General features: G+C 38.3%; 1 protein-coding gene across 1 annotated transcript in view; it reads left to right on the top strand.

The window, feature by feature from the left end:
- MAP4K3 (mitogen-activated protein kinase kinase kinase kinase 3) overlaps window positions 1-16,721 on the top strand; it is a 187,945-nt gene that overhangs the window by 87,504 nt on the left and 83,720 nt on the right. The window contains exon 3 of the mRNA XM_052649831.1: window positions 7,546-7,636. Within this exon, the coding sequence (XP_052505791.1) occupies window positions 7,546-7,636 (91 nt within the window). The remainder of the gene's footprint in view (window positions 1-7,545; window positions 7,637-16,721) is intronic.

The raw sequence follows: 16,721 nt of genomic DNA, 5'->3' as shown, positions 1-16,721 counted from the left end.
TTTGGAGAAATGTCTATTTAGTTCTTTGGCCCATTTTTTGATTGGGTTGTTTATTTTTCTGGAACTGAGCTGTAGGAATTGCTTGTATATTTTTGAGATTAGTTCTTTGTCAGTTGCTTCATTTTGGACAACTTTTTTGTTAAATGGTTGGTAATTATATCACTCTAGGATAATGCTAACTGCTGTAATAACTAAACTAGAGCATAATAAGTTTTCATTATCTTCATTATATCCACCGTAGTTTGACCTCAGGTCAAACAACAGGGAGGGAACACAGCCCCACCCATCAACAGAAAATTGGATTAAAGATTTACTGAGCATGGCCCCCTCCATCAGAACAAGACCCAGTTTCCCCCTAGTCAGTCTCTCTCATCAGGAAGCTTCCATAAGTCTCTTATCCTTATCCATCAGCGGGCGAACAGAATGAAAACCACAACCACAGAAAACTAACCAAACTGATCACATGGACCACAGCCTTCTCTCACTCAATGAAACTAGGAGCTATGCTGTATAGGGCCACCCAAGATGGACAGGTCATGGTGGAGAGTTCTGACAAAACGTGGTCCACTGAAGAAGGGAATAGCAAACCGCTTCAGTATTCTTGCCTTGAGAACCATGAACAGAATGAACTGAATGAAAAGGCAAAAAGATAGGACACTGAAAGATGAACTCCCCAGGTCGGTAGGTGCCCAGTTGCCGCGGGAGATCAGTGAAGAAATAATTGCAGAAAGAATGAAGAGACAGAGCCAAAGCAAAAAACAACACCCAGCTGTGGATGTGACTAGTGATGGAAGTAAAGTCTGATGATGTAAAGAGCAATATTGCATTGGAACCTGTAATGTTAGGTCCATGAATCAAGGCAAATTGGAAGTGGTCAAACGGAGATAGCAAAAAAAAAAAAATGAATATCAACATTTTAGGAAACTAAAATGGAATGCAATGGGTGAATTCAACTTAGATCACCATTATGTCTACTACTGGACTTCCCTGGTGGCTCAGAAGGTAAAGCATCTGCCTACAACGTGGGAGACCTGGGTTCGATCCCTGGGTGGGGAAGATCCCCTGGAGAAGGACATGGCAACCCACTCCGGTACTCTTGCCTGGAGAATCCCATGGATGGAGGAGCCTGGTGGGCTGTAGTCCGTGGGGTCACAAAGAGTAGGACACGACTGAGCGACTTCACTACTTGACTATATCTACTACTGAGGGCAAGAATCCCTTAGAAGAAATGGAGTAGCCATCATAGTAAACAGAAGAGTCCAAAATGCAGTACTTGGATGTGTCTCAAAAATGACAGAATGATCTCTGTTCTTTTCCAAGGCAAACCATTCAGTTATCGCAGTAATCCAAGTCTATGCCCCAACCAGTACTGCTGAAGAAGCTGAACGGTTCTATGATGACCTACAAGATCTTCTAGAATTAACACACAAAAAAAGATGTCCTCTTCATCATAGGGGACTGGAATGCAAAAGTAGGAAGTCAAGAGCTACCTAGAGTAACAGGCAAATTTGGCCTTGGAGTACAAAATGAAGCAGGGCAAAGGCTAACAGAGTTTTGCCAAGAGAATGCAGTGGTCATAGCAAACACCCTCTTCCAGCCTCACAAGAGAAGACTCTACTCATGGATATCACCAGATGGTCAACACTGAAATCAGATTGATTATGTTCTTTGCAGCCAAAGATGGAGAAGCTCTATACAGTCTGCAAAAACAAGACCAGGATCTGACTGTGGCTCAGATCATGAACTCCTTATTGCCAAATTCAGACTTAAATTGAAGAAAATAGGGAAAACCACTAGACCATTCAGATATGATTTAAATCAAATACCTTATGATTATACAGTGGAAGTGAGAAATATACTCAAGGGATTAGATCTGATAGAGTACCTAAAGAACTATGGACGGAGATTCATAACATTGTACAAGAGACAGTGATCAAGACCATCCCCAAGGAAAAGAAATGCAAAATGGCTGTCTGAGGAGGCCTTACAAATACCTAAGAAAAGAAGAGAAGTGAAAGGCAAAGGAGAAAAGGAAAGATACACCCATTTGAGTACAGAGTTCCAAAGAATAGCAAGGAGAGATAAGAAAGCCTTCTTCAGTGATCAATGCAAAGAAATAGAGGGAAACAACAGAATGGGAAAGACTAGAGATCTCTTCAAGAAAATTGGAGATACCAAGGGAACATTTCATGCAAAGAGGCTCAATAAAAGACAGGAATGGTATGGACCTAACAGAAGCAGAAGATATTAAGAAGAGGTGGCAAGAATACCCAGAAGAACTATACAAAAAAGATCTTCATGACCCAAATAATCACGATGGTGTGATCACTCACCAAGAACCAGATATCTTGGAATGTGAAGTCAAGTGGGCCTTAGGAAGCATCACTGCGAACAAAGCTAGTGGAGGTGATGGAATTCCAGTTAAGCTATTTTAAACCCTAAAAAATGATGCTGTGAAAGTACTGCACCCAAAATTAGCAAATTTGGAAAACTCAGCAGTGACCACAGGACTGGAAAAGGTCAGTTTTTGTTCCAATCCCAAAGAAAGGCAATGCCAAAATGTTCAAACTACCACACAATTGCATTCATCTCACATGCTAGCAAAGTAATGCTCAAAATTTTGCAAGCCAGGCTTCAGTAGTACGTGAACTGTGAACTTCCTGATGTTCAAGCTGGATTTAGAAAAGGCAGAGGAACCAGAGATCAGATTGCCAACATCTGTTGGATCATTGAAAAAGCAAGAGAATTCCAGAAAAAACTTCTGTTTATTGACTATGCCAAAGCCTTTGACTGTGTGGATCACAACAAAGTGTGGGAAACTCTTCAAGAGATGGGAATACCAGACCACCTGACCTGCCTCCTGAGAAATCTATATGCAGATCAGGAAGCAACAGTTAGAACTGGACATGGAACAACAGACTGGTTTCATATCGGGAATGGAGTACGTCAAGGCTGTATATTGTTACCCTGCTTATTTAACTTATATGCAGAATACATCATGTGAAATGCCAGGCTGGATGAAGCACAAGCTGGAATCAAAATTGCCGGGAGAAATATCAATAACCTCAGATATGCAGATGACACCAACCTTATGGCAGAAAGCGCACAACTAAAGAGCCTCTTGATGAAAGTGAAAGAGGAGAGTGAAAAAAAGTTGGGTTAAAGCTCAACATTCAGAAAACAAAGATCATGGCATCCAGTCCCATCTTTTCATGGCACATAGATGGGGAAACAATGGAAACTGTGAGAGACTTTGTTTTCTTGGGCTCCAAAATCACTGCAGATGGTGACTGCAGCCATGATATTAAAAGATGCTTGCTCCTTGGAAGAAAAGCTATGACCAACCTAGACAGCATATTCAAAAGCAGAGACGTTACTTTGCCAACAAAGGTCCCTCTAGTCGAAGCTATGGTTTTTCCAGTAGTCATGTGTGGATGTGAGTTGGACTATAAAGAAAGCTGAGTGCCAAAAAATTGATGCTTTGAACTTTGGTGTTGGAGAAGACTCTTGAGAGTCCCTTGGACTGCAAGGAGATCCAACCAGTCCATCCTAAAGGAAATCAGTCCTGAATATTCATTGGAAGGACTGATGTTGAAGCTGAAACTCCAATACTTTGGCCACCTGATGTAAAGAACTGACTCATTTGAAAAGACGCTAATGCTCGCAAAGATTGAAAGCAGGAGGAGAATGGGATGACAGAGGGTGAGACGGTTGGATGGCATCACGGACTCAATAGACATAAGTTTGAGTAAGCTCTGGGAGTTGGTGATGGACAGGGTTGCCTGGGTTGCCGCAGTCCATGGGGTCACAAAGAGTCGGACACAACCAAGCGACTGAACTGAACTGAACTGAAGTTTTTATTGCAAGTTTATGTCATAGTTTAGAGCAGATGTTCAAGTTGTTGGATGAAATTTTTCTTATGATGACTCAGAGACCCAGACTTCTCACATTTTCTCGGACCTCACAGCGTCATGTAGCCTGCTAATGGAAAAATAAAGAGCAGGAAAAGGTCGTATTTTTTTTGCCCACATCCCATTGGCGAGAACTAGTCTCTTAGGCACATCATGTTGACAGGGAATGTCTTTTGACATGTCTTTTGACTGGCTGATTGCCTCCCAGCAGTAACTTCCCTACCATGAAAGGGAGAGCGCAGACTTTTTGTGTATGGCTAGTCAGCTCTGTCACACATAATGTTGATAGTAATTATGTGTTAATTTCCTATCGCTACATTTGCAAATACCACACTTGATGACTTGAAACAGCACAAATTTATTCTTAATCTTAATGTTCTGGAATTTAGAAGTCCAGAGTGTATTTCATTGGGTCCAGATCAGAGTGTTCACAAGGCTGCTTTTCCTCTGAATACGCTAAGGGAGAATCAGTTTCCTTGCCTTTTCTAGCTTCTAGAGCTACATTCCTTGCATTTGTTAATTCTTGGCCTCTTCCTCCATCCTCAGAGCCAGCGGCATAGCATCTTGCTGCTTGCCTTTTTATAGTTAAGTCTCCCTCTGTGCTGTGCTCAGTCGCTCAGTTGTGTCCGACTCTTTGCAACCCTTTGGACTGTAGCCTGCCAGTCTCCTTTGTCCAGGGGATTTTTTAGGCAAGAATACTGGAGTGGATTGCCATTCCAAGTGTCCCTCTCCCTCCTCTTACATTTCATCTTAGCCCAAAAATGGAGCAGTGATCCCCTCTGCCTCCTGTTAAAAGGACACTTGTGATTACACTTAGAGGGCCCTCCCTAATAATTCAGGATAATCTTCCCATTGCAAGATCCTTAATTTAATCACACTTGCGAACCTCTTTTTGCCATATGTGGTAGCATTCACAGGTTTCAGAGGTTAGCATCTGGCTATCCTTGGAGCCATTATTCTGTCTACTAAATAGTTAATATCTTTTACCACTTAGTATGTGTCATGTTTATTACGAGAACTTTGCATGTATTAGTTTGTATTTTTCTGCCTGCCTACTTGGTTTATTCATGATCTCTACTCTACTTCTAGGCTTGCCTGTTTTTTTCAGTTAGGTTTTGTTTTTATTTTTGCCATCCTTGCTTCACTTTCATGTCTAAAAATTTTACCAAAAACTCCTAGACTCTCAAAATTGGTAAGAATTTGCAGTATCCAGTTAGGTATGCTAAGATTTAGGTGGGGAGGGCTGTTAATTTATTTTTTGGAATATTTCTCTTGAACTTTGAAGAAAGTCCTTTTAGTCTGTTAGTCTCCTTTGGATTAATTAATGTAATAAACTGCTTTCTCTTTTCCTTCTCAAATCTACCTTTTTCAGTTACCTTTAAAAATCAAATTGTCTGTTTTTTTCCTTTGGATTTTTTTTCCCCGCAAAAATGTTGAATTTCATTTGGCCATTGTCCTAATCACAGGAATTGACTTAATAGAATAAAAAGGAAGCACTTTGTATCAAGATTTCCTGGGAAAAGAGGTAGTTGAAGACTTAAAGTCACTCGTAGGTTTTAGTAAAAGCACAGAAGTAGCAAGCAAACAGTTGTATAAGACATGCTAATAACTGGATGAAATTAAACCAAAAGCCGATGTTCCTGATTTGAGTCATCAGGTAGAGGCATTATGTTCTGTCAAGGATTCATTCAGACAAGTGCATGTTATTGATTACATATTAGGTGCTAGGGATACAAAGATCATAAAAGCATCAATCTGTTCTGTAGGATGTATCAGTCCAGTGAGGATGTAGACATGTAGACATTGATGCTTGCAGGTGTGACAGAAACTACAACTCAGGGTGGCTTAAACAGTACAGGGAATTTATTGATCAAGAACAGGTATATCTGGAAATGACCAACGCAGATGAGATTTCCAAGTTTAATTACTTGTCACATGCCTTTCCCCTTCTCCCCATTTTTTGTTTCTTCTTGTTTTCTGCAGATCAGTATTATTCTGGCTCCCTTAGAGGTTGTGTGATGACTAACAACTTCAGGGCTGCTCCCCAAAGGAGAGCAGCTGTCCTCTAACCATTAAACTAAAGTTCTGGAGTTCACTTTGTCTCAACTTTGATCTCCTGTAACCCAGTTACCAGATTGGGGAAAAGGATAATCAAGAGGCAGGTGAAAAAGCAAAATTTAGAGCTTTCAAAGTAGTTAGTATATCCCTGAAAATGGGTATTAGTCTCATTATGGCTTTATTATTTTTATCTTGGATTTTTATTAATATACTGAAAATCAAGAATTCTTACTAGTGGAAAGTAAACCCAGCAGAATATCCTCCTGGTTTAGTGATTTTCTTTTGAAATTTTTAAAATATAAAAATTTGCTACTCTCCCTTTGGAGATGTTTGATTTTCATTTCAGTGCAGAAATGACAAATCTGACATACTATCTCTTCTCTACTACTTCTTCCCTGTATAACTGGGACTGTATTGAGTTCATATGTTTCACAGTTAGGCTACTTCCGGCCTCAGTTACATTTACAGGTGGCAAATGCCAAGACCGGAAATGTCAGGGCTTCCTATTACACCCTTGCTTTTATGATTTAGACTGGTTTGGGACGCCTGTTTTGACTTTGCCACTAATATTCATTTAATCAGATTTTTCATAGTATATAGTCACACAGAGTCGGACACGACTGAAGCGAGCTAGCAGCAGCAGCAGCAGCAGTGCTTTAAAAACGGAATTAGTAATAAAAAGCTGCTTTGATTTAAATGTAAGCACTTCTACATGTTCTCCTCCTGCATGGTCTCTGGTTTACCACATTGCATTCATGGCAGTTCTTTTTCTATGACAAGTGTTCATTCAGGAGGCATAGTGTGTGCCATTGTTATAGGATTGCCAGATCTTATTTCGAAGAATTTGGGCAAGGAGGAAAGGAGTAGAAGGGGAGAGATCATTTGCTCACAGTCTGACCAGGCTTAAATACAATCCCATTCTACATCCCAGCACACCTGGGACAAGGCACTCGAGGACAGGCCTGTGTGTGGGGACCACCTGGTAACCCAGTAATGCTAAAGGCCGCTCAGCTCTACACAGAGAACTGGAGGTACATTTGATAGTCTGGGTGTCTAAGGGTTCCTACCCTAACTTTAAAAAGAATTGCTTCTTTGTGTAAACTTATATTAAATGTTATTTGCTAATAAAGGGAAAAATAATGTATTTCTAGTGAATCACGTGATGATTATACCCAGGGCATAATTGTAATAATAATAAATGCTTATCTAATGCTTTCTCTGTGTCAGATACTGTTCTAAGCATTTTACATACATTAGTTCACTTAACCCTTACAACAGCCCTATGAAATAGGTTATTATTATTTTTTAGCCCCATTTTACAGAGGAAGAAATTGGCACAGAGAGATCAAGTAACTTGCCCAAGTCCACACAGCTTCGTCAGGGACAGAGTTAGGATTCGAATCCACACAGTCTGGGGCCAGAGTTCATACTTTTAATCGCTGTACTTTACATTCTGTCAAGAAAGGACTGAAGTTGTCATTAAAAATAATATCAGCATAATTTATTATGTTTTGAAACAAATTGACATTTTGAAATTTACCTGCTAAATATTCAACATGCTTATTTTTTATTCTAGGAGAAGACTTTGCAGTTGTGCAGCAAGAAATTATTATGATGAAAGACTGTAAACACCCAAATATTGTTGCTTATTTTGGAAGCTATCTCAGGTACATTGTTTGTTTCCCTTATGAAAAGCAGTAATGATTTCTGTCATTTAATACATTTAACAAAATTAAGTTAGCTCAAGTACCATGTTTTGCATATTTCTTCATGCTTTGGAGATACAATATTTTCACATGAATGGAATTTTTATGACCTCTCTAATTCTGTAGCCCGTACCACAGTCTGTGATACGTCTGTTGTACTCTTGGGAATTCTGGATGTAGTTTTATAAGTAAAAAGTTCTATGGTTAGTGTTTCTATGGTAGAGATCTAAATAAACCATTCTGTTGCCCCTTTCTTCTAGTCTTGGGTGAATTTAGAAAGCATATCTGTTGTTTTTATTAGAACCTTTTTGTTTCTTTTGTGCTTCTATCCTCAGAGTATTGCATCATCGCTTCCTTTTGTTTTATCCAAAGGACTATGAATTATAATTATTTCACTAGCTTCTTATTTTCCTAGGTCCTAAAGTGAACTTAGAAAGACTGAGTTTACCACCCCTTGTTTTGTTTGGCAGGACCAGGCTGGGTTTCCCAGATCATATTCTATAGGGGATGACCTCAAGTTCAAATCTTGTGTTTCGTTCACTTCTGTATGTAGTTATAAGTTGAACACTGTAACCTAATTGTTTTCAAGGTTCCTTCCAAAAGGGGGGATTGCAGAATGTTTTCTTAGGTATTAAAAAAGAAACAAAAAAAAAAACTCCTGTTTGGTTTCCATACATTGTAGGGTAAGTAAGATAAGGATGTAACTTATTACAGCGCCCCTTCCATCTATGAGCCAAGTACAAAACACTTCTCCTCTTCTGATGCAGGCACAGCATATGGAAAAGACTGGGCAGTTCTGCCCTCTCTTCTTTCCAGCTTGTGAAAAGCCAACCGGACCAACTCTTCTTGATTCTAACTACTCTTGGACAGCTTTGATTGCCCACCTTCATTGAGGTCGAAGGGTGGGTTTAATGGAGACTTTAGTTCACATAGGGACAGGTACTACCCCCAGGTCAGTGACTATTAAACATTTTGAATGGGTTCTTTAACAACCAAGTTGAAACTGCTTTAATGGTGAGTGGTTCAGACAATACTCTAACAACCGTTTCTGCATCAGTTTTTATTTTATGGACAGACCCAGCACAGGCAGTTACTGATATCAGCTCAAAGAAGTCTCTTAAAATCTTTTAAACTCATGATACAAATAATCGATTGCTATCACTATGTTAAAATTATTTCAGAACAATTTGTTTTACTGTTGGTTCTAACAAAATGACCCTGCTTAGACTCATTTGGGAAAAGTATTACAAAGTTTTCTTCCTCCAAGGAAGAATAGGTAATTTAAGAGTTTCTGTGTTTCCCCAAAGACATTGAACTGAGCTTTTCTCAAACATGGCCTGAGTCTTCTAGAAGTATGGGACCATCCACAGTCTAACCTGTTATTCCAAGATAGCTGCACCCATTTACATGGCAACCTTGGGGTGGTCTTTTTATGAAAGAGACAGTAGTATAGTTGCTAGTTTAGAGAGCCTAGAGTTCTGGAATCAGGTTGGTTGAACCCTGATGCCATCACTTACTAACTGTGTGACTTATGGCAAATTACCTAATCACTCTGTGCCTCTGTTTGCTCATCTCTAAAATGCAGACAATAGATACATGATGTGATAGCAAATGAAGATAATCGGTAAATACACATGTTTAGAACAATGATTACAACATAATAAATGCTCAATAATGTTAACTGCTATTACTACTACTATTGGTACAATTGCTATTACTATTAGCTATTTTTTAAATACCATCAGGTCTGTGCCTTATTTGATTTTTTTCAACAATGCTGTTAACAATATTACTCTGGTAAATAGTCTTCCAGTTTTACAAATAAGGTGTTTGAGAGAGTTTCCTGCCAAGTTATTTAGTTCCCAGTCTCATTTCAAATTATTTACAAAAGCTTCCTGTGATACTCTGCTTGTGGATCACATGACTTTTGACTTGGCCTTTCTACTTCTTGGCAAAAGAGCTGACCAGATAAACTTGTAACATTTCACATCTTACCCCTGTCCTGCCCCAGAAGATCCCGCAAGCTCATGTTACACTAAATTGGACATTAGACTTTCTGGCTTCCTTAGGCAGGAGCCTTCTCACACAGGTTAAGCAGCAGAACATTTGATCTTGTTACCAGAATGCCGAATTCCTTTGGGGCTTATATCCATTTTTGTTGAGGCTTTGGGCAAAACAGCACAAGTTTGTAGTCACATACTCTTTAACCTTGACTTTGAGACTTGCTGCAAGAGAGCCAGTTTGAGGTTATGCCTAAAAAAAATATTACTTCCTTTTAGATTTCCGGAAACATGTATTCTGACTATATTTTGAATACCCCTTTTTTTTAAAGTAAACTTTTTTTTTTTTTACTTTATTTTACTTTACAATACTGTATTGGTTTTGCCATACATTGACATGAATCCACCATGGGTGTACATGCATTCCCAAACATGAACCCCCCTCCCACCTCCCTCCCCATAACATCTCTATGGGTCATCACCGTGCACCAGCCCCAAACATGCTGTATCCTGCGTCGGACATAGACTGGCGATTCGATTCTTACATGATAGTATACATGTTACAATGCCATTCTCCCAAATCATCCCACCCTCTCCTCTCCCTCTGAGTCCAAAAGTCCGTTATACACATCTGTGTCTTTTTTGCTGTCTTGCATACAGGGTCGTCATTGCCATCTTTCTAAATTCCATATATATGTGTTAGTATACTGTATTGGTGTTTTTCTTTCTGGCTTACTTCACTCTGTATAATCGGCTCCAGTTTCATCCATCTCATCAGAACTGATTCAAATGTATTCTTTTTAACGGCTGAGTAATACTCCATTGTGTATATGTACAACAGCTTTCTTATCCATTCATCTGCTGATGGACATCTAGGTTGTTTCCATGTCCTGGCTATTATAAACAGTGCTGCGATGAACATTGGGGTACATGTGTCTCTTTCAATTCTGGTTTCCTCGGTGTGTATGCCCAGCAGTGGGATTGCTGGGTCATAAGGTAGTTCTATTTGCAGTTTTTTAAGGACTCTCCACACTGTTCTCCAAAGTGGCTGTACTAGTTTGCATTCCCACCAACAGTGTAGGAGGGTTCCCTTTTCTCCACACCCTCAAAAGTAAACTTTTAAAATTGAAAGATAGTATACATACAGAAAAGTGTGCAAATATCTGTACAACTGGATGGATTTTTTTTTAAAGAGGGTACTTTTATTTTAATCTGAATATAAGAATACAAAGGGCAAAACTGTCCAGAAACCATAATGAAACAGACGAAATTAAGGTTATTATTATTATTTTAAGTGAGGCTGTGTTCATTTGGAGTTGAATGATCTGACATAGGAGTACTGGGATTTTTTAGGGGGATTTGTTGTTGTTTTGTTGGTGGTAGATTTTGGGGTTTTTGTCGTGGTTTTTGTTCTTTTTGCCACAGGGCAGTGCATGTGGGATCTTAGCTCCAAACCCATGCCCATTGCAGTGGAAGCTCGAGGTCCTAGCCACTGGAACACCAGGGAATTCTCAGTACTATTGGTTTAAATAGATAGTTTTATTCTGTAACTTGTATAGCTGATGAAAGTAATATGAAAGCAAACGGTAGTATTAATATAAAATAGCAATTAATCCTCTCTTTCTTTATTCTTCAATAAATTCTTCCCTACTTCCCTAGGTAAAGTCTAGACCCAGCCAAATTCAGACTATGGGATAATGATCACTAGCCTTGTAGGATATTAGAGCTGGAAGGGACTAAGAGGTCTTGTCACTTTAGCCCACTCTTTTTTTTACTGATGAGAAGATGGAGTGCTGGATAAATGACTTCTTCAGGTTATCCAACTACTCATTGTAGGCACTGGGATTTAAACCTGGCTTTGCAGGTACCTAGCCAGCATTCTTTTAGGTATAGGTATTACATAGTCCAGAAAGGGCAGATTTAGCCTCCAAGGAAACGTGGTTTCTTGGATTCTTTCTCATTTTACAGAAGGCAAGGAGCTTGTTTGTTTGAACTTAATACAAGCCCTCTAAAATATATATTATTCTTAGTGACTTTCTTCTATCTTGTTGCCATTGTAGCCTAGTATAACAAATTTAGGCCAAAAATTGAGGAAATTGAACTAATGTAGTTTGTTAATAAATTTCCCCTCCAGAAAATTAGACTTAACCCTTGAATTTACTGAATAGATGACCAGCATATAATTAATTTCAGAAGCATATTTTATAACAGAATTATAGTGAGCTATGATCACTTCCCAAGGAAATCTCAAGACTGAGCCTCCTGTAAAACAGGAGCCTAATATTCTTGATGGTGCCTTCCTTACTTGCTCTTCGATATCCTTAAAAGCCTGTGTTTATTCCAACAAGGACCTCCTATAAAACACATGGAACTTTATTCAGTATTCCATGATAGCATAAATGGGAAAAGAATTTGAAAAAGAATTGTTATTGTTGTTTTTCAGTCACTGAGTCATGTCTGATTTTTCATATCCCTGTGGACTGAAGCACGCCAGGCTTCCCTGTCCACTGTCTCCCAGAGTTTGCTCAGATTCATGTTTATTAAATATATATATATATGTACAGCTGAATCACTTTGCTCTACACCTGAAGCTAATGTGTAACTAATTAACTATGCTCCAATATAAAATTTAAAAAAAAATTTTAAAGGCCTGTGTTTATTGAGTGCCTGATTATACATACTATGCAATAAGAGCTGAATATATAAAACATTTCTTTGGAAATTTAAATAGTCCTGGTTTCATATATATATATTTATCTATGTATTTCTGTGTATATATTTATAAAACAACAGAGTTAAATCACTATAGGCCTATTCTTTATTCCCAGAAGAACTTCTTTTAAGCTTCTTTTAACTATTGTTTCTTTTAAGCAAATTATGATTTTGACTTCAGATTGCTTCTGAGCTTTCCTTAGCCCAGAGTATCCTTTGAATAACAGCAAATGCTCTTCAAAAGATAAGCCTTTGGAGGATCAGAGCCGGAATTGTAAAAACAATTTTATTTAGATGATGAGATATTTTAAACCTTTGAAATCCAGTGTACTTGAACATAATTTAATTTACAGTAATAATATACTTATAAATCACCACCACTTACAAAGTGTTTTTATGTTATTTCTTAGCATGTCTGGAGTGCTGTATTGATTTCTGGAGATGTTAAGATAGATAAAACAGCCCTTGCCTTTAAGGATCTTATTATTAAATAGAAAAAACAAACATGAGCAAATTGCAACATGATGTGCTAGGTGGGACCCTCCAGGTGGTGCTAGTGGTAAAGAGCCTGCCTGCCAGTGCGGGAGCCATGAGAGGCCTGGGTCAGTCCCTGGGTTAGGAAGGTCTCCCGGAGAGTGACAGCCCACTCCAGTATGCTTGCCTGAAAAACCCCATGGACATAGAAGGCTGGCAGGCTACAGGCTGTTGGGTCGCAAAGAGTCAGATGTGACTGAAGGGACTTAGCACGCAATATGCTTAGTACAGTAATCATTTTGATGTAAGTTACAAAGTGGTAAAGATGGTAGAGTATCTGATTTTGCCAAAGCGAGTCAGAGAGAGCTCTTTGAATGACATGATTCCCAAATGGTGTTAAAGGGTTAGTAAGCATTTACTGTGGTGTGTGCATGTGTATAGAAGATTATAATTTCTGACAAAGGAAATGCATGCATGGAAAAATCATGAAGTGTTCAGGAGACAGCTAATAATCTCACATTAAAGCTTAACGGGAAAGGGTGTAGTTCAGAAGGTAAGGCTGAGGAGATTTAGGCAAAGAAAGAAACCTTTTATGCCTTAATTAAGAGCTATAAGTGTAGAGCATACTTGTTGGAAGGCTTTAACTCAGAGATAGTATATTCTGTGGGGGAGGAACTTGGAGTGTAGGAGATTAAGACAAGGAGTCAGTTAATTTTATACAGTATATTTATTACAGTAATCCAAGAAAGAGATGGTAGTCTCTTGAGTTGTACAGAAAGTGGAAGAAATTTTTTTTCTAGAGCCAGAAAGAGGACTTGCCAAGGAAACCACAGAATCTTAACTAAAAATGCCTTTTTGAATGTTCACACTATGAAAATTAAAATTACAGTTAAGTCATTTTAATTTATACCTAGTTACTCTCTTTTTTAGAGCAGGACATGGCAATCCACTCCAGTATTCTCGCCTGGAGAATGAGACAGAGAACCTGGCAGGCTACAGTCCATGGGGTCGCAAAGAGTCAGACATGACTGAAGTGACTTAGCATACACACTGTTTTTAAAAAAAGAAACTTAATTTTGGAATATGTTTGATTTACATAAAAGTTGCCAAGATAGTACAGAGAGTTCTCTCAGCTTTATCTGATATTAACATCTTGCATAACCCTAGGATATTTGTTAAAACTTAAGAAATTAGCTTTAATACAAAACTGTCAGTTAAACTAAGATACTTCATTCGAATTTCATCAGGTTATGCCTAATGGTCCTCTTTAAGTGTGAGAGATTTGATGGAACTACCTTACAAGGTGCTTTCTTACACCAGTATTGCTGGGGTATTTCTACTGAACATTTGTTTTGAGGGGTGCTCATATGTGGGTTTATGGAAAAAATAATTTGGGGGCGAAGCAAATCAGAGAATTTGTATCTCCTCTTTTTCTTCATCTTCCCTCTCCCCTTCTGCTGTTTGTTCTCCTCCTCCTCCTCCTCTCCATTCTCCCCTTTCCAGCTTTTTCTGTTTCCCATCCTCCCCCTTTTCTTCTCTTCATCCGCGTTTCCCCATGCTTTCCTCCTTTTCCTACATCTCCTCCTTCCATTTCTCCTTGTACCCTGTATCCCCCAACCCCACTGGTTTTCTCAGAGCCCTTTAAATATCAGTGACATTGTTAATTTCCAAGAGAAGGCTAATATATGACATTTCTAAAACTCATTTCACTGTCCAGCGGTTAATTTTGAGGGAGCATGCTTCACATAGAGCCGCTGTCCTATGATCCATTCTTGCTCAGATATTATGCCAAACTGGGGCTTGTTAGGTAGAATTGCAGAGAAATAGGTCACCTTGTATCCCCTGAATACATAGCTACCCCACATTGTTAAAGGGGAAGCAGGTGGATGGGTTCCATATACCTTTTTGGAAGGCAGTCATTTTTTTTTTACATATGTTTAAAAATGAACCAAAACATTTTAAATTCAGCTCCCATTAAAATAAGTTATCCTAAATTAAAACACCCAGCAGTTAGTGAACTTTATATTTTTCACATGAGGTACGAGGAATGACTTGGTGTGCCAGTTTGTAGCAGACATTCAAGAGCTGTTTATCCTTGGTGATCATGCTCACATTTTTTCTTTTAAAACATTGTTATATTTGGGCAAAATATATAAATAATTATGCTTAGTTTTTCAATCAGTATTGGAAGGTTAAAAGGTGTGTTGTATTGATGGAAATGATAAACTCTTCAGTGAAATATATATTCTAGTAAACACTGAACTAGAAGGTGAGAATAGTGAATTTTGCCCCTATTTATTTTTCTATTCCTTGTCAAATAGTCCAGTGATTTTAGAGGATAAGAAAGAAGAATTCTAAGGATTTGTTGAGTCAGGGAATTAAGAGACACATATATTTACCTCAGTGATTAATTGTATTTCAGTCCCAAATACCCAGCGACAAAGATTTTATAATTTATTGGCCTGCATAAAGTGGACTAATGTGATTCAGGTTCTTTCCTGTTAGAGAGATGGCTTGGTGAATGACCAAAAGTAAATGAAGATTCACCATCACAAGAGAGACATTCATGGAACAGATGGAAGTCATTTTTCTAATAAACTCAGAATATTCAAGCAATTTTTATAATAGCAGAGTTAACTAAATAGAGAGTTATAAAGGTGAAGTATTTTAGACCTCTTGAAAAGTAAAATATTAAGTGTATTATTACAGTTTTTTTCCTCAGTCTATAAGTTGGAAAGTCATTTCACATAGAATGAAGAGAAAATTGTACTTTTAAGCAAGGTAGGCAAAGGAGTAGACCAGCTTCAAGGAGAGGATGGTGTAATACTGAAATATGTTAAAAAGCAGAGAACTCATTTCCTACATCCATTTTCTTTGGTAAAGGAGAATTGTTTTCAAAGTAGCAAGGGTAGGAAAAGCATTATTAAGAAAGAATTGAAGCACAGATAGATGAGTAGACAATTACAGAACACTAGACACTTTACATGAATCCAAGCCTTTTTAGATTTATATAAAATATATCATTACTGTACTGAAAATATAGCAGACATGATTGTCATCCACTGTCACTGAGTGCCTTTTGACGAACAGGAGAGATGTCAAAAGATCAGTGATCAGCATTGACCAATTCGGAAAGGAAAGGTGATTTCTAGAAAATATAGACCATTAAACTTGTCCGTCATCTGTCCCCAACAAGCATCTAAGATAGTTAATCACATAATTAGCACTTATAAGAAGGAAGTGGTGATTAATACAACTTTAGTAAGAAGTTACATCGGATCACTCCCATCTCTCTTCTATTTTTTTCCCTCTTAAAAAAGAAAAGGGCAGTTTTATCTATTTACACCTTCTCTGAGTTCTAGGAGCAATGTAAGCAGTGTAAATAACTGCCCAACAAGATGAAATATAAGAAAAGAAGTAGAAATGGCTTAACGTTTATTGGGCTTATTAAATTCGAGGTCCTTTACTAAGCAGTTTACATGTTATTTCTGTTTATCCTAAGCGGATCCCAGAACAACCGTTCAGCCAGTTTTTGTAAGATGTGAGGAGTCCCTGTTGCCTGTTTGCATGATCACTTGCAACAGGAATTTTACATCAGATTCACGTGCAGCAGATGGGAAAATATTTTAGAGCCGTAGTTCTCAAAACATTTTGGTCTGAAAGCTCATTTTTTTCTGCACTCTTAAAAATTATTGAGTACCTCCAAGAGCTCTGGTTTCTATGGATCATATCTATTGATACCTACTATATTATAAACAAAACTGAGAAGCATTTGAAACAAGAATACATAAGCACATATCCCAATAGCCATCAGAGGACTGACATCATCATCCCACTTCTGCAGCCTCTGGAAAACTCCA

Source organism: Budorcas taxicolor, chromosome 11 (assembly GCF_023091745.1).
Source record: "Budorcas taxicolor isolate Tak-1 chromosome 11, Takin1.1, whole genome shotgun sequence".
Classification (NCBI taxonomy): domain Eukaryota; kingdom Metazoa; phylum Chordata; class Mammalia; order Artiodactyla; family Bovidae; genus Budorcas; species Budorcas taxicolor.
The sequence above is the reverse complement of the archived record's forward strand: the minus strand, read 5'-3'. Positions and strand labels throughout refer to the sequence as shown.